The 24,656-nt window shown below is 33.0% G+C and overlaps 2 protein-coding genes across 2 annotated transcripts in view; both read right to left on the bottom strand.

The window, feature by feature from the left end:
- Positions 1–24,656, bottom strand: part of LOC127705942 (uncharacterized) — a 151,449-nt gene that overhangs the window by 103,295 nt on the left and 23,498 nt on the right. The window lies entirely within an intron of this gene.
- Positions 11,600–13,827, bottom strand: LOC127706652 (uncharacterized). Its single transcript, XM_052211306.1, is given in 3 exon segments — positions 11,600–12,016; positions 12,018–12,328; positions 13,818–13,827. Coding segments are annotated over 3 exon segments (738 nt in total).

Raw genomic sequence — 24,656 nt, 5'->3', positions numbered from 1 at the left:
ATTTATGACAAAGACATATAAAAGAAATATCAACGATAATTTAAGACACGATTTCAAATATATTTATAAGGCCAATTCTCTGCCAAATTTATGACCACCGTCAATGCGCACCTTTGACAAATGAAAACAGACCCATAATCGCTCATTTATCGTTGTCTACGAATATAAACCCTTGTGTTGACAGTACATCTCATGGGGCTCCATGTACAAAGCAGTAATCATAATGGAAGGGTTTGGATGAATCACACTGTTAAAACCTTCAATGGGGTCAAAGGTGCACATTCACGTCTACTTGGAGTATGGGAATGTTAACATACGCATTCACGTCTACTTGATATTAAATTCTTTTTTATTTGTGTAGAGCGAGATTACAGAATAACACACCCTGTCAAACGGTCCTACCATTCATCTGGTCTACACACTTTGCAGAACCTTACCTGTTATATTAATTGTTCCTTTTTTCTCGCATTGAATTGACAAAAACTATTTCCTGCTTGATATTCAAAAATACAAACCGAACACTTGAGCATACAATTGTATCGTATCAACAAGAACCGCAATGACATTCCTGCTAATCAATAATTTCCATCAGTTAATTCGACCAGATTAGCTCGCACTATGGTACACATGTTTATCTTATAAGTAATGTCAAAATCAAAATTAGATTGACTGGCAATATACTATGTGTTGAAAAATTCTTTCCCGGAAGTGACGTTTTGAAGGAGTATCTGTACACAAATAATTCGGATAACAAGGAAATATTTACAGTTGCAATGCATAAGAAATATTCTGTGAAGTGTTCAATGAAATATAATGATGTGATAGGAGAATTAGATGATATGAGATGTCTGTTGTCGTTTGATGGTAAACTGCAACAGTTAATATTTTCCTATGATTACTTTATATTATGGTTTTGAGATGAGGAACAGTATTAAATGCATTGTATATTTGAAATTTGTTTTTCATGTTCATTTGATTTACACGGCTTTCTTTTAAATAAATCAAAACCTTTCTTTTATCAAATGTATAGTTTACTGTATTATTCATATATTTATAGAAAACATGGAAATATAAAAAAGATCCACCTTCAAGACATTTGAACTCATCATTAAATCCAGCTTTTCTGAAAGAAAACAAACAATTATGAAGTCGTGTTACTAGACCTGTTAGGATAGGTTTAAATACTGCGCTGACGTTAAATAACAATACCGATGTAAGATTTAAGTGTGAACCTTCTAAAAATACAATTGCATTGAAAAGTATCCAGGCGGGCGTATAGTTTACCCTAATGGTGTGTTTGATACAATATAGCACAAGGATAATAGTTACGCTGAAATGTGCCCAGAGGTAACCTCTATGAATAGTGCTATTCTGCGCAGTAATAGTAAGGTTCTAAAAATAAACCAATGGTTCTAAAATAAACTAAACTACACTTATTTACATCGCGTGAACTTTACTAAGGTACAGTAAAGACATGAGCAACTGGTTTTTACCGTGAATTACAGAAACTTTAGTTCAACTTAGCCATTTATAGTTTATGTATATATTATAGTAGATGTTTGCTTCATACATTTGTGATGGTGACATATATTATTTTAAATGAAACTTCACTGGAACAGCGAAATATTCCGAATGACTATTTATTCTTACCGAAATTTCAAAAATCTAAAATTGTAGATACAAAATGTTGAGAGATAGACTCAGAAGAATAAAACTAGATATAAAACTAGGTATCAGAAAATATTTTTTCACCAATGTCATTCGTACAACATGCATATAATATGTACATGTAGTCGATAATGTAATGATAGTTTGAACGATGAGTCATAAAAAAGGAGTATAATAGGTAATTCAATAAATTTAATATATATATCTGACCATCATATCTACCTTAAAAAAAACAGATAATATTAGTTACATGGTGTGCTAGTGACCTAATACGATATATATGAGGTCAGTTAATTCCATATAGGGTGAGAGCGAAGCTAGAACCCCATATGAAATTTACTGACCCCATATATATCGTATTAGGTCACTAGCACACTGTGTAACGAATTTATCTTATCGACTATCTTAACATGTGGCGTATCAAAGTGATCCTAGTGGCCTATCAAAGTGACCAAGTCTTCAATATAGAGAACCTACTTCTATTGGTCTATACGAAAACAAATGCCAACAATAAAAACTTGTTAGCTTTTAATGTGTTTTCTGCATTTATTTCAATCGTTAATCAATTTCTTTGTTTGTAGAAACGTTTAAGATTTTTTCTCAGGTATTGTTTTTTTATAAAGGGACGTAACACCACTACTAACCGTGTACTAGAATAAGCCCCGCCTACTAACCCCATATGAAATATACACGGTCTCCACGCGGTAGCGTTTAACCAATGATATTCCTAGAAATGTATAGGAGGTAAGATAATGACACAGATCTCCCGACACAGTACAAATGAAGACAAAGGTTACTTCCAACCACGTTATGCAGATATTCTAGATATTGACTTAGGTTACCTCTGGTCACCTCGCAAAGATAATGACTTTGGTTACCTCTGGTCACCTTACAAATATATTTACTTCAGTTTCCTCTGGTCAATTTATATATATTAACTCTGGTTGCCTCTAGTCACCTAGCATAAGTATTGACTTTGCTTATACCAAATATTGGCTTTGGTTACTTCTTGTTACCTAATACAGATGTTGACTTTGGATACCACCTCTAGTCACCTTACACAAATTTTGACTTTTGTTAACTTTGGTCACCCTACACATGCATTTACTGTGCTTACAATTGGACACCTGACGTAGATATTGGCTTTGTTTACCTCTGGTCACCTTACTTACACAGATATTGACTAAGTTACCTCTGGTCATCTTAATTACACAGATGCTAATTTTTGTTATCTGTGGTTGCCTCACACATATATTGACTTTGGTAACCTCTGGACACTATACACATGCAGATATTAACTTTGGTTGCATCTGGTCACCTAACATAGATATTGGATTTAGTAATCTCTGGTCACCTTATATAGATATTGACTTCAGTTAAAGATATTAACTTTGGTAACCTCTGGTCACCTTTCACAGACATTAAATTTCTTTACCTCTGGTCACCTAACACATATATTATCTTTGATTACCTCTGCTCCCTTACCAAATATTAGCTTTGGAAATCTGTGGTCACCATACACATGCAAAAGTTACATCTGGACACCTTACACAGATGTTGACTTTGTTTACCTCTGGTCACCTTTCACGTGCAGATTATGACTTTGGAAACGTCTGGTCATCTTTACAGAGATATGATTTTAAATGGTTACCTCTAGTATCCTACATAGATTGAATTTGGTAACATTTGGTAACCATATACAGATATCTCCCATGGTTACATCTGGTCACCTTACACACATAGTGACTTTGGTTGTCTCTGGTAACCTTACACATATATTAACTTTGGTAACCTCTGATCACCATACACATGCAGATATTGGATTTGGTTACCTCTGGTCACCCTTCATATATATTGACTTTGGTTACCTGTGGTCACTTACCCATGCAGATATATCAACTTTGGTTAACTCTGGTCACCTTACACAGATGTTGATTTTGGTAACCTCTGGTCTACTCACACATGGATATTTTGACTTTGGAAACCTCTGGTCATCCTCACATAGATATGACTTCAAATGGATACCCCTGTCATCCTACATAGACTGAATTTGGTTACTTCTTGTCACATTACACATATATTGACTTTTGTAACCTCTGACCACCATACACATGCAGAAATGGAATTTGGTTACTTCTGGTCACCTTACACACAAAAAGTAAAAACTCTGGTTACCTGTAGTCACAATATAGATGCAAGATTGAATTTGGTATATTGATTTTGTTTACCTCTGGTCTTCGTACCGTATATTGACTTTGGTCACCTCTAGACACCTCACACAGATATAAACCTTAGTTACTTCTAGACACCTTACATATATATTGGATTTGGTTACCTCTAGTCACCTTAAATTGGTATTGACTCTAGTTAACTCTGGTCACTTTACATAGATATTGACTTTGGTTACCTTTGGTCGCCTACCATAAATAGTTACTTTGGTTACCTCTGTTCACCTTGCATAAATATTGAAAAAGGATAACAATTGAAGATAGGGCATAGAAACAATTTTTTAGCAAAATACTTGAAGCAAAAGCAGTCCACATAAATTGTATACCTAACTGCATATGCCAATTATTCTGACAGTAAATAACAAATAAGATGGCTTAATTCTGTAAATTTCATATTTTCAAATGAACATATCGAACACACACAGAACTGGGTTTAAAAAGATTTTACACTGAGCAACTTTTCTTGTATTCTTTTGCAAGAGCTGGATTCTGTATTTTCCTCCACCAAGACTGACCAAGATGGAATCTACAAGAATTAATGACATCGTTTGGAAACATGTCTCTTAATGTTTTATGCATTCGTTCTTTAAAAGCTAGATGAATGGTGTTTACGTTCAAGGTCAGATTAAACATCTTAATTTTGATGAGTGTTCAGTTTAATCTTAGATCAACAGATTAATTATAATACATGATACATGTATAATATAGGTAAAAAAAGTAGACAGGTAATATTTACATGTGTAAGGTGTCCAACTCTGGTTACCTGTAGTCACAATATAGATGCAAGATTGAATTTGGTATATTGAGTTTGGTTACCTCTGGTCTTCGTACCGTATATTGACTCTGGTTACCTGTAGTCACAATAAAGATGCAAGATTGAATTTGGTATATTGATTTTGGTTACCTCTGGTCTTCGTACCGTGTATTGACTTTGGTTACCTCTAGACACCTCACACACATATAAACCTTAGTTACTTTTAGACACCTTACATATATATTGGATTTGGTTACCTCTAGTCACCTTAAATTGGTATTGACTCTAGTTAACTCTGGTCACTTTACATAGATATTGACTTTGGTTACCTTTGGTCGCCTACCATAAATAGTTACTTTGGTTACCTCTGTTCACCTTGCATAAATATTGAAAAAGTATAACAAAAATACTGAACTCTAATGTAAATTAAACAAGGGACGCTATCAATCAACGAAACATATAGAAACAACTGACATATTCCTGACTAGGTACAGGCATACCCGAAGAAAATGGTTGGTTAAACTTGACTTACTGCATATGTACGGTAACCTGGTGGTTAACTTTGGTTACCTCTGGTCACCTTACATAGATATTGACTTTGGTTAACTCTGGTCACCTTACACAGATGTTGATTTTGGTAACCTCTGGTCACCTCACACATGGAGATTTGAACTTTGGAAATTTCTGGTCATCCTTACGTAGATATGACTTCAAATGGTTACCCTTGTCATCTTAAATAGATCGAATGTGGTCATCTCTAGTTACCTTACACATCTATTGACTTTTGTTACCTCTGATCACCGTACACATACAGATATTGACTTTGGTTACCTTACATAGATATTGACTTTGGTTACAACTGGTCACCTTATATCGATATTAACTTTGGTTACCTCTGGACACCTTACACATGTAAATATTACCTGTCTACTTTTTTTTACCTATATTATACATGTATCATGTATTATAATTCATCTGTTGATCTAAGATTAAACTGAACACTCATCAAAATTAAGATGTTTAATCTGACCTTGAACGTAAACACCATTCATCTAGCTTTTAAAGAACGAATGCATAAAACATTAAGAGACATGTTTCCAAACGATGTCATTAATTCTTGTAGATTCCATCTTGGTCAGTCTTGGTGGAGGAAAATACAGAATCCAGCTCTTGCAAAAGAATACAAGAAAAGTTGCTCAGTGTAAAATCTTTTTAAACCCAGTTCTGTGTGTGTTCGATATGTTCATTTGAAAATATGAAATTTACAGAATTAAGCCATCTTATTTGTTATTTACTGTCAGAATAATTGGCATATGCAGTTAGGTATACAATTTATGTGGACTGCTTTTGCTTCAAGTATTTTGCTGAAAATTTGTTTCGATGCCCTATCTTCAATTGTAGGGGATGGGAGAGGGGGCTGTTCTATATACTAGTTAAAATTTCAGTTCAAATTAGTTTACCATGAAACTTGAAACAAAGTACACTTGTTCATTAAATACCAAATAAGGGTTTTGACACAGATTTAGCAGTTAACTGTACATTGAAATGTGAAATAAGAAAATGAGTGTGGGGTATAATGTCCTGTAGACACATTCTTGGTACCTGTGTTGCCGACTGCGTAAGCAAGTCTAGTAATCGCTCAACTCCGTTCGTCCGTCTGTCCGTCCTTTTGCCAGAAAAAAAAACTTTCATCATCAAAGTTTTTTGGCTTCAATGAAAGGTAATGATTTAATATTTGGTCTGCAGCTTTATAATGTTGAGTTGTTGCGAGTAAGTAATTTTTACATCTGCCATGTAGCCATTTACCTGTTTGCAGATATATGTTTTTGTAGCTTGAAATTTACAAAACAAGTACAAGATAAATTTTTGTCAATTTTTCTCAGCTCATATTAAAGGGAATGATTTAATATTTAGTCTACAGCTTTATAATAATGAGTTGTAGTGTGTACGCAATTTTTACATCTGCCGTGCTGTCACTTCTTGTTTTCCGATATTTCAAATTTTACAATACTCATGTTACCTTAATCACTTAAATGCAGTGACAGAGGTCTTGACCTGGTCTTGTTATTGTTAGTGTTAGATATTAATAAACAAACGAAAATAGATAACTTTTACAGAAAAAATACTACAAATACAACATCAGAAATTTGGCACAAGATCTCTGAAATTCCTCACAGTTGATCACAAAATATAATCAAACAAAAACTACCTCATAGTATGTTTTGTATGAGTGTTGATCGGATCATACTAAAAAAAAGAATAAATTTAAACTGTTAAAAGTGGAGGATAATATGTCATTTGAAGATACAAGTTAAGCAAGGTCACTTGAGTTTAAAATTTACAGTTTAATTAAACGAACTCCTTTGAACCGGTGATTAAAACTGTTGACAAATGTGGGTTATCAAATTTTTTGATTTTTTTCTCTTCTTAATTAGATATAGGAAGATGTGGTATGAGTGCCAATGAGACAACTCTCCATCCAAGTTACAATTAATAAAAGTAAACCATTATAGGTCAAGTACGGCCTCAACACGGAGCATTGGCTCACACCGAACAGCAAGCTATAAAGGGCCGCAAAAAATTACTAGTGTAAAACCATTCAAACGGAAAATTCAACGGTCTAATCTATATAAAAACGAGAAACGAGAAACACGTATGAACTACATAAACAGACGACAACTACTGTAATCAGATTCCTGACTTAGGACAGGTGCAAACATTTGCAGCGGGATTAAACGTTTTAATGGTACCAAACCTTCTCCCTTTTCTGAAACAATAGTATAACATCACAACATAGAAAAACACACTATAAAATATCAATTGGAAGGTTTAACTCAATCAAAAAACGTAAATTAACACACAATGAACGAATAAATTTGACCCGTGACACCTGAATGCAAATACACAGTTAATAAAAAATTACAAGGGATAAATAATTAAAGTCAAAAGTAAATAAACAGGTAAATAAACATGTTAAAACGTTGTAAAAAATCAACATATTATTATTTTCAGGATATTTTTAATACAGTATTAAAACTTCACCCCTATCTGTTGTATCAGTTACCCTGTCAAATGAATGTACAACTAAGTGATAACACTCGTAGTGAACAATGTTACAGTGAAATCTCTTGATCTCAAGGTAAGGCACAGTTAAATGATACTTGCATTAGTGACATTTAATGGTTGGGTAACTATGATTGAATGGCATTGGAACTGTTATATATCTTCTTTTCTGAACTTTTCATCATAAGACAGCTTATGAATAAAGAATTACAAAAATACTACATTACATAAAACTGTGCAAAAAGTTACTATTCTTGGGTTTGATTAAATCGTATAAACTACCATTATAGTTTATAGTAATGCTTTTTCTGTTTTATAATACAGATCTTGCACAGTTGATGACCATTTTGACTCCATTACTACAGTCCCAGTATAAACCAATAAATACTTTCAAAGGTTTCAACTGGCTTGCGTAATCTGTTTATTAATTTTTCTATTTTAGTTCTGACGTCATGGAGCTTTCTTAGATTTTTATCATATGCTAAATTATTTTGTTGACCACGAATGGTATATATGAATTTTTTCTTGTATGGTCCATGTTGATAAATACACAAAATACTCGAGATCTGATTTTTATACTCAGATTTTTCTAAATTCAGAAATGCATGTGGTTAACATCTACATTAATGTAGGCCACTTGGTAATTTTCTTATTTCTACAATTCTGTGCAAAAATTGGGAAGTTTAGGTGAAGAAATAGGTAGAATGTGAACACAATTATTAAAAATATTAAAAAATAGTAAAAATCACTCTTGTTTTCTTTTAGATAATCCACTTGAATTCACCAAAGAAATTAAACGTAAAAATAAAGCATTTGGAATTTTTACACAATTTGTATCTGACATTCCTGGAGTATGATGCCAATCTGTTGAGACGTGAATTGTTTGGATGTGATAACACTCAAGAAAACCCTATTGAACAGCAGGTAAATTTGATAAATCGATGTATGAAGTTTCTGATGATCAACATTTCTATAGAAAGGGATTAATCAAGTAAAACTAAATGTATCAGGGAATGAAATCACAAATGCTTTCTGACACCACCACAAAATTATTCATTTTAGTGAGAAATTGTAAATGATTAATGTCATATATACGATCTGCTTTATATTATTTTGATGTATTACATTTAAACATTTATTATTTTACAGTTGAGTGCTTTGAATGAAGATGATGAATGTTATGATTTTCGAAGAGAACGTATCCTTGTACACCGTACACACTTGTATTACCTGGACTATGATTAACAACCAACAGAATGGGATGTGACATTAGTGGCACAACTAAGTATGGATAGACTTCAGATGCTAGAAACAATCTGTAGACATTGGGAAGGCCCTATCAGTCTAGCTCTTCACATGTCTGATGCAGAGGCTCAACAATTCTTACGATATGCTCAGGAATCAGAAGTATTCATGCAGAGGAAAAATATAGGATATTATGTAGTTTATAGAGATGGGGTAAGATAATATGATGCCCCCTCAACTTGTGACCTTTGACCAACAGTAATCAGTTGGCCTGTCTGTTATCAATCAACACTTTACATGTTCCACAACAACTCAAATTTGCTTTGTACTTTTTTTTGCTTTTGTAGATTTCAATAACTCTGTACACTATGTTTGGAGTGGAAAATGAAGCTCACTTTTGATTTGGACTGTTTTTGAATTGTGTTGTTTCAGACTCATGGGACTAAACGGTAAAACATTAGAAAAATCTTTCTATTTCTTAGAATAATGTAAGTTTTCATTATTGAATTTTAAAACTTTTATTAAACCACCCCCACCCCCAAACAATATTTTGATGAATATAAAGGAATCACCCTGTCCTGTCTGTCCATCTGTCTATCTGGTAAGTGCTACTCATCCAAACAGGCTTGATGGATATTGATGAAACTGTACACAGATGTAGAATACTACCTTTATAGGAGAAATATAATCCTTGTCTTACATGTTAAAGGGAAGATAATCGAATTTACTTACTTCTATGTTGCAATAAATTTATATAGTCTCTAGTAAGCACAACTCCTCCTTAAGTAGACAAGTAGACAGATATTTGTAAAACACATTTGTATAACACTACTGTATATTAACCAGATCTTTACTTGTTGTACACACATACTTCTCTTGTTGTACACACATACTTCTCTTGTTGTACACACATACTTCTCTTGTTGTACACATATACTTCTCTTGGAAATTGGAAGTAGTAAACCTTTTTATAGAAATGCAAAACATTCAGTTTCATAATTTGTCAATAGACATTTCTTTGTTGCCAGGTTATGAAGAGCCTCAAACTTGCATATTAGCATCAAAATTCAGTTATGAAAAAAATTCTTATTCTCCGTATCAATGGTTAAATCATATGATAGTATTTCTAACCAACAACAACAAAACCAAAAACAATTGTCTAGAGGTCAGTGTGCTGTCTTCAAGTATCTTTATTAAGGAACAAGCTTAAAATCCTTCAGACCACAGACAACTCATAAATATATTTAACAGACACTCCTCCAGGATTGCCATTCACAAAAAATTCTTAATTGGTCAAAATCATTTAAATATATCCATGGAGATGTTCCTGACTATTGACGAGCAAACATATTTGGTTGATTAAATCAGTTTATGCAGTTCACAACTCTTCCCTGTGTTAAATAATTCATATGTAATTTTAATATTTTATTTTTGTCACAGCAATATTATCCAGTCAACTATTTACGTAATGTAGCTTTAAAACAAGTCAATACACCATATGTGTTCCTGTCTGATGTAGATTTCCTACCCATGCATGGATTGTATGAATATTTAAAGAAGGCTTAACCATTGATGGATATAGAAAACAGTAAAAAAGTTTTCATACTGCACTAAAAAGCTTCACATTTTATAGGGAAGAAGACCTGGATGCTTCATACTTTATATATAGATGCCTTATGTTATGAAGTTTCCGTCTGTCATATGTCCATTGCCCGTGACCTCATTTTCATGGTTCAGTGACTACTTGAGATTTTTTTGTAATGTTAATTTCTCTCTTATTATGAGTAATAAGATACCTAACTGTATTTGGTATGTGCATATCTAGCAAAATCCTCATGACTATCAGACAGTTTTCACCTGACCTCGACCTCATTTCTTGGATCAATGAACAAGGTTAAGTTTACGTGGTCAAGTCCATATCTCAGATACTATAAGCAATAGGTCTACTATATTTGTTGTATGGAGTGATTGTAAGGTGTACATGTCCAACTGGCAGGTGTCATCTGACCTTGACCTTATTTTCATGGTCCAGTGGTTAAAGTTAAGTTTTTATGTTTGTGTATGTTTTTCTAATACTGTGCAATAGGTCAACTATATTTTGTGTATGGAAATATTTTACGATGAGCATGTCAGTCTGGCACTTAATATTAGAGCATGACCTCATTTTCAAGGTTCATTGCTCAATGTTAAGTTTTTGTGTTTTGTCTGTTTTTCTTAAACTAAAAGCAATAGGTCAACTTTATTGGTGTATGGAATGGTTATAAGGTATATATGTCTGTCTGGCAGGTATCATCTGACCTTGACCTCATTTTCATGGTTCAGTGGTTAAAGATAAGTTTTTGTGCTTTGGTCTGTTTTTCTAATACTGTATGGAATAGGTCAACTATATTTGGTGTATGAAAATATTTTAAGATGAATATGTCAGCCTGGCAGGCTTTATTTGATCTGGAAATCATTTTCACATTTAATTGCTCGATGTTAAGTTTTGTGTTTTGGTCTGTTTTTCTTTAACCATAAGCAATAGGTCAACTATATTTGTTGTATCTAATGATTATGAGGTGTATAAATAACTAGTGTAAAACAATTTAAAAAAAGAAAACCAACGGTCTAATTTATATAAAAAATGAGAAACGAGAAACACTTATGAACCACACCAATTTCTGTCTTGTTGTTTCAGATACTTTGCTGCTGTTTTGATACCACCACTTGAAGGGTGTAGTATATCCATCATTCGTCCGTTATCACCACATCGAAGAAGCAAAATGATCAAACGACATAATGCATATCCGAAGCCAAAAGGACCGTCTTTTCCAACATCTCTCTGGAAATGACATATGGATTTCTTAAAACTGTTTTTGGCTTTGCTGTGTAACAGTTTACATGCCCTTGCTGAATTTCTCTGTTGAAAATTGATGCATCCAATTTGAATTGCAGAATATCTAGCATCATTTAGATACAACCAGCCAGCTGCATGACCAGTGCAGCTTAAAGGATCTGATTTTACAATAATTTTAGCATCATCAATTGTTGTTTGGAATTTTTCAAACTGTCTCCTACTTTAAAAACATTCTAGATTTGGCAGATTATAATTCTGTTGTAAAGTACTGAGGATTAGAAGTCCTTGGAACGATTTCGAGTGCGTTAGTTATCAGTTTCTTTGCCTTATCAGAATCTGTTCTAAAAAGCTCTCTACTAGCTTGTAAATACATGATCAAACAGTTAAGATCATAGTCGTCGGTATATTTATGCTTTAACCCATTGCAATAACACTGAAAAATATCAAATTTGCCCTCGTTAATTAATGTACTTAAATAGTTGAAAGCCACAAGTAAATGTTGGTGTTGTTCTAAAGGGGGCCGTGTTGACAGATCTCAAAAAATGAATAGTTTTCTCGATTTTGAATTCCCCATGCAAGTCGACTGAAAACACGATCTTATATCTGTCATTATACTAGATGTGGAATGTGTGTCTGAAAATGGTACAGGTGAAAGCGATGAAGACTTTTTGGACGGTCTCCGTCTGTTTCGTGAATGCCTTGGTCGGAAAGTTTGCACAGTCGAAAGTTTAGGATGACTTGACACTAACTGACGGCAATTTCTTTTATCTAACACTGAAGTCTTGAAGAACGTTATATCATCCGCCATGTAACATTTGCAGTCATCAGATGATATTTGCCCTACACATATTTTGCAAGGAAGATCGTTCATATATTTTTGATGACGATCATAAATACATGTATGCTTGGAGCTCTCTGCACATTCTAAATGCAGTTTATTGGTTTGGAATTTACCTTCTCCTACTGTTTGGTTAATGATTGTTTTAATGAAATCATATTTTGAGTTGAAGGCTTCATTCAACACTGGAATGACAATATCTTGATGGCATAGCGAAAGCAGGTATAATAGTTTAGAACATCTAGACCTTCTTGTTCTACATTCCCAGACAGTTTCGTACTCGTCTTCAGAGATAACTCGCTCCTGATACAGAATAACTAAAATATCATTTGGTTCAACATTTTCCAAAACCAAGGTTCTAATCCCATGCATAGGTATTGAACTATTGGATGAGTTCTGAATTTCTTGGAAGATTTTTTGCTTCGGATACAATTTAGTATACCTGCATTGACCAGAGGAAATTTTCTCATTCAAAAACTTATACTTTTCTAGGTTAAGAGCTCGTGTAAAAGAGCTATAAGCTTTTGGACCACGTCGTGTAATTGTATCGATCAGTAATCTTGACCGTTCTTTCCTCGTTTTACCACTAAAAATTAGTTCACAATCCGTATTCGTCAGTATTTCATCTTCATGAAGGTAGTCTAAAATATCACCAGCTTCAAGATTGTTGATTATGTCAGTTCTGTATATTCTCAAACGCTCCCTATCTTGTTTTTCCATTCCCGTTTACATAAATACCTACAGAAGTGAGACATTTACAGTTAGTACCTTTCATATATTTTTCGCATAGTTTAAATGATACGAATGGAAATTGTAGCATAATGAAATTAAAGTCCAAATAACTGCATGAACTTATGAAAATGGAGCAATTTTGACATTTTTCATATTTCTATTTTTCTGTATTTAAGTGTCAGAAATATATTTAGTTCATTTTGACGAACTATGAATGCCTTATACAGAAATAAGATTAGATACAAAACACTACATAGAAAACTAAATACTGAACAGATCGATTACCGGTGTAAAGCACGAGCATAAACCAGAGGTAAAACAGATATTTTAGTAGCTCCTGTTTCAAGAGTGACTCTCGTCGTGTTGCTCGATGCGGAAAAATATTCGGTAACAAGTATTTTAAGATGCTACATAAAAAAGACCGGGAATATGGCTACGACCAGAGGAACGTACCTGTCGTCATCAGTGATACATATATTTCATAAGATTAACCAAATTTTGATGAGCCCTTTAAATTTACGAACAGATGACTTCATGTTACGATCACTAAAAATTATTTTTAAAGATTAAAAGCAATTTGTGAATTCGAATTCGAAGACCTTACAACTGAACATATACCTACTGTAAACAATTCAACTGTAATGTAGATAATACAAATTAAATATATCCATGGTCATCTAGACCAGGACAGTAAACCAAACCATAAAGTTGTCCGTAAATAAGAGGCAACATTAATTGTATACCGGTATTCAAATCTCGTTGATATTCTGAATATACACATCAAGTAAAACAAATGAGTGAAATGCGTAAAATCAAAACGGAGCGAGACCAGGTGCGTCGATAGGGCAATGCATCACAAATCATTCAAATCTAGACTCAGCCAAACTGTCACGATAGCAAAGAGGACACACTCGGTAAATTTACTGATCAGATGACTTTTCTGGTATTTTAAGATCTAAGACTTCGAAAAGATGTGAGTTGAGACACAGACAAATCGTATAAAGCCAATTCGTGATGATGACCATGCCATTTGTGTATATTTCAATCGATCTTCCTGATAACCATGCTGGAGGAGATTTTGCATTATGAGCACATCCTTGATGATGGAGTTCGTATAATATGAACATGTACGCACGTAAGGTATTGATTGAGATATTTAAACGAAATATAATTGGACAGCAGTTATGTTACAACTGAGAAATGGAAAGTTGACATTTTGGGAAAATGCAATTGTACCGTTAAGTTCTGCTTCATATGACTACAACAAGTCGACCAATGGGATACATAATTACCACCCTTTGGAATAACTACTTTTGAAGAATTGATTTCAATTAACTTTTAAAATCACCAATTTATCGATATCTTCTTTGAGCGCAGGATTCCTCTAGCAATGCAATCACGATACAAAACGTAAGCTGACGTATCAACTTGGAAATAAATTCTCCATTTGCGGGTGTTGCTGTGTTTTTATACGTAAAAGCGAAAGTTCGCAATTACACACTGAATATCTTATTATTTATTCTAACCTTTCTTTGAATCAAATCAATATAGCAATATACAAGCACTACCCCTTTTTCATTCTTATATACAAGTACAACCCATTTTAATGTCAAATAAAATAAAGTAGTAAAATTACATTTTTCATTAGTTTGTCGTACCACTTCACTTATTTTCCCTGAGTTTAATGTACAAAAAGTAATGATAATAGTATTATAAATAAGGACGTAAACGTTTATCTGTCTTTTTTATGAATGACACCTGCAAAGTACAAAGATGTCTTGTACACACGTGGAAGAAAACATGTAGAAATCCGTCGGAATAAAGTGTTACAGTATCCTGCTTTCAGTTTAACTTGAGTTGTCTCTTTCCTTTTTCTAATCGTTTTACGAGATTTGAATATCGATCTACAACTGTCACCTTACTTTGATATTTCACCTTTAGGTCAGGGTCAATTACTTTTTATTTTTCCAACATTTGACACAACTCTCGCAATTAGACTATATGCTTCAATGAGACTTATCGTGGTTTATCTACCATCAATTGGTATACTCATGACGTCTTATATAAAAATAAGGATATGTGGTATGATTGGCTCTGGTGGATAGTTGTCTCCTTGCCAATCATACCACATCTCCTTATTTTTATATAAGACGTCATGAGTATACCAAATGATGGTAGATAAACCACGATAAGTCTCATTGAAGCATATAGTCTAATTTCGAGAGTTGTGTCAAATGTTGGAAAAATAAAGTTTCGAAAATATTTTGGTATACCAACACCATAGTGGAACTGAACACCATCAACATAGTTATTGCGATCCTAAGTGAAATTATGTTAGGTCTTTCGATTATGAATAAACGTTCCCAATCTGTGAACGTGTAAACTACCAACTACGACAATTATCATCGTAAAATTAAATTCTGTCTAAATAAACTATAGAATTTAAAATATCCGGCGCTTCAGCTGACTCAAAATCACTCACTAGACACAATATCAAGCAGACAGGTGCAAATTACGGCAAATAACGGCTATATAAATATCCGATGTCAAATAACATATTGATGTTATATAATTGTCAACAGAATACGGTCCTTTTCTTCTCGAAACCACAATGTAAACGTACTATTTAAACACAAATTACACAGATTGTAATAATAAATACAATTTCAGTTCCAAATTTGTCCTGCCACTTTCTATCTGCACTCAGGAAGCGCCTTCTGAGATCAGATTACATGATCAGGAGAAGGAACTAGGTATTAGCATTTCTCCAATCTAAAGTCAAAGAGTTATTCCGCTTTCTATAGTATCGCCAAGTTTGCCAAAAAATCATTTTAATAAAAATTAGCATTGAGCGCAGGATTCCTCTAGCATGGCAATCACGATACAAAACGTAAGCTGACGTATCAACTTTAAGATAAATTCTCCATTTGCGGGTGTTGCTGGGTTTTTATACGTAAAAGCGAAAGTTCGCAATTACACACTGAATATCTTATTATTTATTCTAACCTTTCTTTGAATAAAATCAATATAGCAATATACAAGCACTACCCCTTTTTCATTCTTATATACAAGTACAACCCATTTTAATGTCAAATAAAATAAAGTAGTAAAATTACATTTTTCATTAGTTTGTCGTACCACTTCACTTATTTTCCCTGAGTTTAATGTACAAAAAGTAATGATAACAATATTATAAATAAGGAGGTAAACGTTTATCTGTCTGTTTTATGAATGACACCTGCAAAGTACAAACATGTCTTGTACACACGTGGAAGAAAACATGTAGAAATCCGTTGAAATAAAGTGTTACAGTATCCTGCTTTTAGTTTAACTTGATTTGTCTCTTTCCTCTTTCTAATGGTTTTACGAGATTTGAATATCGATCTACAACTATCACCTTAATTTGATATTTCACCTTTAGGTCAGGGTCAATTACTTTTTATTTTTCCAACATTTGACACAACTCTCGCAATTAACATCACGGTACCCAAATTGCACCGAGTACCCAAATTGCACCTATTTAGCAAAAATAGCAGCGGAAATCTTACAAGTTTTCCTATAGATTAAACAGTTTGTATTTTTGAGATTTGACACTATGCACGTCTTTTAACATAGATAAATATATTTGAATATACACAACACATTCACAGTATATATCAACAGATGAAGTGATCACTGGAAAAAGTAAAATGTACGGAAACGTCGCCATGCGACGTCCACAAAAAGTCATCTTTTAAAAATTAGCAAACAAAATATGTTACAAGCATTCATTTAATAAAAAATGAACAGTAAGTATGGACTAATGTCAAATTTTTCTAAATATTTGAAGAAATAAAACAAAAGATCTGTTATTCGACTTTTAAGGATGTGAATTTAAGCATGGATGCAATTTGGGTACTCCTCATTACAGAATCATGGACCGTTTGAAGGTTCGTTCAAACCCATTTTTCTATGATTCATTATGGATTCAAAATTGAATTGGTGGAGCCATATAGTAAATAATGATACATCTACAAAATAAACACAGAATGGAAACTTTTGTCTGGTTCATGAAAAAACGTAGGTGAAAAAACTGTCAAAATAGGTGCAATTTGGGTACCCTCACGTTAGACTATATGCTTCAATGAGACTTATCGTGGTTTATCTACCATCATTTGGTATACTCATGACGTCTTATATAAAAATAAGGAGATGTGGTATGATTGGCAAGGAGACAACTATCCACCAAATTTCCTATGAAGTGGATATAAACAATTATAAGCGACCGTACGGCTTCAACAATATGAAGAACCCATACCGTATAGTCGGCTATAAAAGGCCCCGGCATGTAAAATGTGAAACAATTTAAACGGTCTAATTTATAACAAAATAATTTATGAAAAACAAATATGGCAGGCACGAACCAACGAAAACCCCCGAACCACAGGCTCCTGATTGTATTAACATATGAACGTCTGTACATTTTGTAATCCATCAGTCATGATAATCCGTTGTGCATTTCAAGGTTTGATTTTAAAAATATACAGCATACGTTGTAATTATGAAGATTAAATTTGGCCGGAAAATTTGTGATCTAACCCAGCAGGCACTCAACGTTGATTCAACGTTGTTCAGCGTATATTCAATGTAGAAACAACGTTATATTTTCAACGTTGGGTAATTAACATTTATTCAACGTTGAATTAACGTTGACCATTTCAACTTTAAAATTGGAACGTTGATTCAACATTGAATAAACGTTGATTTTAAATAAGTATTTATTGTAGATCTTTATAAAAAAAAGAATCATCCAATCAAGGTAGTACATGCGGATGGAGAGTTATCTCATTGGCACTCATACCACATCTTCCTATATCTATATAACGACAGCAGTATATATTTATTAAGAAAAGAATAATATAAGTTTTCGATTTCCACAGATATCTTATGTACACAAAAGATCTTATTATTTTCTGTGAAATAATCGGCACTGAAAGATATAGGCTGATCCAGGGTTGATTATATAGGGAATCAATGAAGCATGACTTAAGCCCCCCCCCCTTTTTAGGTCAGTCAGAGCCGCCCCCTCCCCCCTTACTAAAAGTTCTGGATCCGCCACTGAAAGATAATATTTAGAATTACTGCAATTGATTATGGGTGTTTTTTTACCTGTTGCTTACAACTAAGAACACTTTTCTTTACATCGAAATGGTCCTTCGAGACATCCACTATTAATCTTTGTGTGTGTGCATGTGGGGGGGGGGGGGGGGGGGGGGGGGGGTTTAAAATGTTAGATACAGAATTTCTTTGAAGAAAAAAAAAAGAAAAACCACAGTATATCATATCTCACATGATATTTATGAATAATTTCACATAATGATAACATGTACAGAAATTTGAAATAATGTGATTATTTACAAAAATCTCGAATTTTTCATATTCATATTTTCGCGGGGTTTTAACAGTCAGGAAGTTAAGATTACACATGCGCATTCCTGCAGCCCGCTCTTTTCCTGTTTAAAAGAAAAGAAAAACCATGGAAGAATTATATTGACAGGAACTACTACGACCCGACTTCAAACGTTTCATCTGCGATGCCGCGCGCAATTTAATGACATGTTAATTAGCTTGAAACATGGCACGTTATTTACACACCAGCGTGTAGTGCCCTACAATATCGTCATTCTCGGTTGCTTTCGCGATTACGGAAATAAACGAAGAAATCGAAAGTTGTGATAAATTCTTAGGAAACAACAATTGGCAAACCTCGGCAGATTCCGTTATCCTACATCTGCATATGTGTGCCGATTGATAGATTGATGGATTTGTGCGAGACATCATTAATTCTATAGAAAAACACATTGACGATGGAAATTTGTACCATATTAATTGAATAAATGCCCGATGTTTACTGTTTTTTTTTCGGAAGAAATTGCACTATATGTGATATATATCGCAAGTTGTGATAATATAATTACTGGTTACTCCAGTGGCACACATTTCATGCATATTTAAGACGATTGTAAAATGATTGTTCTGATACAAATTAAAGATCAAAGTGATTTGAAATAAATGTAGAAATTATCAAGCTTCGCTCTAAATGCAGATAATTGGTTGGTATACGAATGTTTCAGCTGAGCCCTGATGTGTTGAAATTTTGTAAGTACTGCAACTGTTCAATAATATTTATTAGTATCATTTGGACAGATAGTGATAAAATTTTATGGGACAGAGATGCTTTAGCTATTCCATAACATTTTAGAAGTCTCGTTTTTTTTCTGAAATTGATAAATACGGATCAAATCATAAGTCATGATTGGCACATTCTTAAATGACAAATAAAAAATACTGACACCGGCTGCATATTATCAGATAAAATTCGTTTTTTCGCATTTAAAACTGAAAATTTCTACTTTCCAGGGTAATCCAGGTTCGTTGCTCTATACATTAATCGGGTCGTCACAGTGTATATATTTATTTAGAAAATTTTCTTGACCCGGCGGTAACCGGAACACACTCTTTTGACAGTTTTAACTTAACCCCTGAAGAAATAAAATAATGTCACTGACTATTTTGAATCGTTGTAGAATAATTAATTCTGGGCCGATTTTCATTTTTTATGCATCAGTCGATTTGTTTAAATAAGTTGTTCATGAATAAATGTCAACCTACGCGATTGAAATAAGTAAAGGTGTTTTCCGACAGGTATTGATGTTAATCTGTCTGGAGTCTGGATAAAAACCACGTGATTGATAAGAAGTATCTCTGGTCAATTTATCGCAGATAGTCACAAAAGAAATTAACGACAACGTACTAATAAGACAGTTTCCATATCTTTTCTACAGAGCTACCCGGGTTATAAATAAGTGCTAATTAATCGTTGTAGTTCCTGTCAATATAATACTTCCATGGAAAAACAAAGGACGAAGTCGACGAGAAACTTGTCGTTATCAAGTATCATTATGGTAAGTAGATGTTTCTTTGTGGCTATAACTGTTTTTCATTGTTTGAATTGTATAAAGAAATGCTGAATTAGTGTCAGTATCGCTCAATCAGAGAAAAATATAACGTCAACAAAAGTGTCCTATCGTAGAACACGTGGAAGGGCCATAGTGAACAATATAATATATAATTTCCACCAATTTTGCTACTTTTAAGAGCTTTTAAGGTTGAATGCATATTTGTTTTCTCTTCAGGTAAAATTAGAGCCATTAACATGCTTGAAGTGTCCGACAAGAAAAAGGGAGGCCGAGGGTACTCGGTCTCAACGGCTTTATTCCTTTAGCCTTTACACTAGTTATAGTAAATCTAAATGGGATTGGGTGTTCTACTATACTATAGATATGTGTCTTCTCTCAGTTTAAGGCTCGGTTACTTGCACAAGTTTGACGATTGTAAACAATAAATTCGGTTGGACAACCATATATTGAACGATCATGTGCAGGAATTTTAAAATGTGATATATTTGTACTATTTTTTCAATTACATTAAATAATACCACAAAACACAATTACTTCACGCTATGGGATGACGACTAGAATATTTATACATTATTCCTACACCTAATTAACCTTTCTACACAACTAACAACATGTCAGTCTGACCCTTATCTGATCCTCAGTCGCTGGTTGTGAAAATACGAGAAATGATATTAACATAGCATGTGTATGGCACGCCTGAACCACTTTTATAGATAATCCTATATTATCTCAGATAAACTAGGATTATCTCAGATAAACTAGGATTATCTCACTATTTTACATTAAGCTCAGATAAACCGGGATTATCTCGATTTTTTTCAGATAATCCCGGTTTATCTCAGACTTTTAAGATAAACCGGGATTTTCTCAGCTTAATGCATATTTGAGATAATTCATTATATTCCTCACAAAATTAGATAAATAATTAACTGGAGAAAATCCGGGATTATCTGAAAATTCTGAGATAATCTGGGATTATCTGAGAATTTTGAGAAAATCGATTAACTGAAAAAAAGTAGCCAATAGAAAGCCACGACACATTGGAGGAAAATTTCATGGTCATAAGGGATAAGATATAGATACAATGGTGCATCTATACAGATAGAGAAGAATAAAAGATTACGCTCTTACGGGAAACGTTTTAGAAGTTTTAAATTTCCAAATTTGATAAAAATAACAATTGATTTGTTCAGGATGTACATGTATGACAAGTGTATCGATAATAATGAAGATCAGAGGGATCTAGAATTTAGAAGTTTGTCTTGAGAGGTTTTTTTAAGAGAATTTGAATGTTATATCCGTATTTGTCTTTATGACGATAGTGAAATATGTTACATAAATCTGGCATCCGCACAATTAACTAGGACAAATAACTAAAATGTTGAAATAAGTTTAGCAAAGTTGAAATACACCACTTCGAAGTTCTAATGAGTTTCCTTTTAGAAAGTTATAATCTTTAAAAAAAAATATCACGCGCCGTTTTTCTTTCCTTAATTTTCCCTTTTTGTTGTCAATTAGATAATCTAATCATGATAATGACAAATGCCCAATACCTGAAATATTTATTACCTTACAACTCTATTATATTGTTAATCAGTTTGTTTTTTAACGACACGTGGCCAATGCATAATTAACCTTTAAACAAACGCTGTTAAAACGGGGTTTTGATCCCTGAAGGACGCCACACTTTGCAATGAATTAGATCTATATTTAACGTTTTCAAATTAAATAAACTGAATGGATTTCTTAAAACTCTCAAATGGCTTTAATATTATTACAAACAAAACGAAACGTTTATTTAACATTTTTTGCAACTTTTATCTTTATTTTTGTTCTAAGAAAACCTTTCTTGCTTGGTTAACTAGTATGTGTTGATTACCTTCACTAATTACTAAAGATCAGACGACCTAATTAAGGATTTGTATAGAACTTATCAACATGATAATTGGTATCGAATATGATCATCGGTCATGCATGACATATTCCAAATAACGGCGCATGTTAATAAACACTTCAATAACTTCTGAAATATTCAAACAAAAATATTATGATAAAAAAATAAATAATTTATCGGACGCATACCCTCAACGCCCACTAAAATATCTATTACATGTCCTGAGTGTACTCAGGAGGCCCTGAGCGGTTTTAAAACGTACCACAAAATTATTACTTAAAATAATTTTTGTTGACTGTTAAATGAAATACATTTCAATTCATGGAGTGTCAGTGAGTTATAATATATTTTACAAATGAGGGCCCCACTTTGGTAGTCCAACTTGAACACATTGAGCGATCGTATATATGCAATCAGGAACAGATGTATCCACGAAATTATATTAACATTTTATGAACTTGCCTGCTTAAATAAATCATGTTTTAGTTATAACATACACTTTTAATGTACTATTATTTATAAATCAATGTTTAAAATTCACATATATGTGCTAAGATTAAAACTTCATGTAATATTTTAATACTTTATTCTTGTAAAATTTTTCATTAATAAATACTGTTTAAACTAAGATTAAAATTTCATGTGTCATACGGTCATTCCAAGTGTCACTCAGTCATTCGTGTTACGTATCTCCAGTACTTCTCTATGGATAAGAGCTAAAACTACCAAAAACAAGTTCACCAGAATTAATCGAAAACTTCCAGAAAAAGCTACTAATAAGCTTATACTCTCATTACCAACTTATGTAGCAGATGTTACTATCAACATCCTAAACGGAATACTACCAGTAGAAGCCCAACTACATATCCGAGTACTTGGACTATTGAACAACATCTGTAATCAGCCCGAAAAAAGCATAGATAAATTGCTAGCTGACGACAACTTAAACTGAAAACATAAAATGAGAATTCAAAGTTATAAATACAAAATAAAACACCTTAATGTATAAAATAACAATACTTAAGAAATCTGTGTGGTATTATAAGATATTAGATCATGCCAATCTATTTTTTTTTAATACCAATAACAAATTATCATATAATTGAAGAATAATATGAACGTCTTCGTAGCATTAGATCTTTCACGATCCTTTTCACGATCTTCAAAAACCGGTACGTGATCTTTCACGATCCGAAATATAAATTTTGTGTAAATATTTCTTTTTTTTACCAAGTTTCAGATTATGTTTTTAAAAAATAACTATGAGAACAATTTGATGCATTCAAATAGAATGCCCTTTTTCGAAGAAAAATAGTTTATTTAATTGGAATTTGTGAAAAAAATCATGTTTGTTTACATTTTTGATGTCACTGAAATGTCGAGGAGCAATATGCCTTTTGTTGTTTTGTAAAAACTATGTACTTTTAGAACTGGATTTTCTCACATACTGATCATAATGTTCAACCATTTTGACAGACAGTTTTATTTTGTTGTAAATTTGTCCGTGTAATTGATTAAATTAGATTATTTAATGACTTTTCATATGTCTTCTCGATTAAATTTCTTTCACGATCCGGTACATGTACCAAATCTTTCACGATCGTCTCGCAATACTTGACCTCCGTTAGATATTCTTTCACGATCATTTCTCTCTATAAACCGAATGACAACCGTGTTAGCGAGTTTCACACACATTTTGTATTCAGACAATGTACATTTATTGTTTATATCCTACAATTAATAATTGGCGCTTTAATGTTCGTGGCATATAAACTCTTACTTATTTAATTATTTTGAAAACAAAATGAAAATTATGTCTAATGAATAACCATGATGAAATAATTGTTTTTTCCATAATTGAATCGTGCATTATGTGTATTGGATTACTTAGTTGCCTTCTTTCTAGTGCTATCTATTTTGTTTACTGACAAATGACGAAATAATGCAATAGTTAAAATTAAATATTTTACAAAACTTTGTCACGATTAAAAAATTAAAACCGACTGAATGAATTAAAATATGAGAATTCAATGATTATCGATGTCGAAATTAGCCGTCGGTAATAAACAGTCAGTTTGTGTAAAAGAAATAGCTACCAAATTTGTTTATTATGTATATACAAAGTATATGTATATTGTATATAATCAGCTCTTTTGTATATTACTTGTTTTTATAATTGATTCAACAAATTTCGCTTGTCCAGGTGTCAATAACGGTGATGTTCACACCACGAGTAGTGATAAATGACACAATACCACAGCGATCGATCAATAATATAAGTAAAAATTGCGTGCCGTATGCTGAATGTCGCCTCTCCTCTGAAAAAGGACGCTAATTTTTATACAAAATCTCGCAAAATTATGACCCATATTTTGGCACATCCCCGTTCACCCAATAATAGGAAGTGAATTCGTCACCATCATGGTTTCAAAGAGAAAG

This window comes from Mytilus californianus, unplaced genomic scaffold, assembly GCF_021869535.1.
Source record: "Mytilus californianus isolate M0D057914Y unplaced genomic scaffold, xbMytCali1.0.p SCAF_6, whole genome shotgun sequence".
Taxonomy (NCBI): Eukaryota; Metazoa; Mollusca; class Bivalvia; order Mytilida; family Mytilidae; genus Mytilus; species Mytilus californianus.
This window is presented reverse-complemented; position numbering and strand designations above follow the sequence as displayed.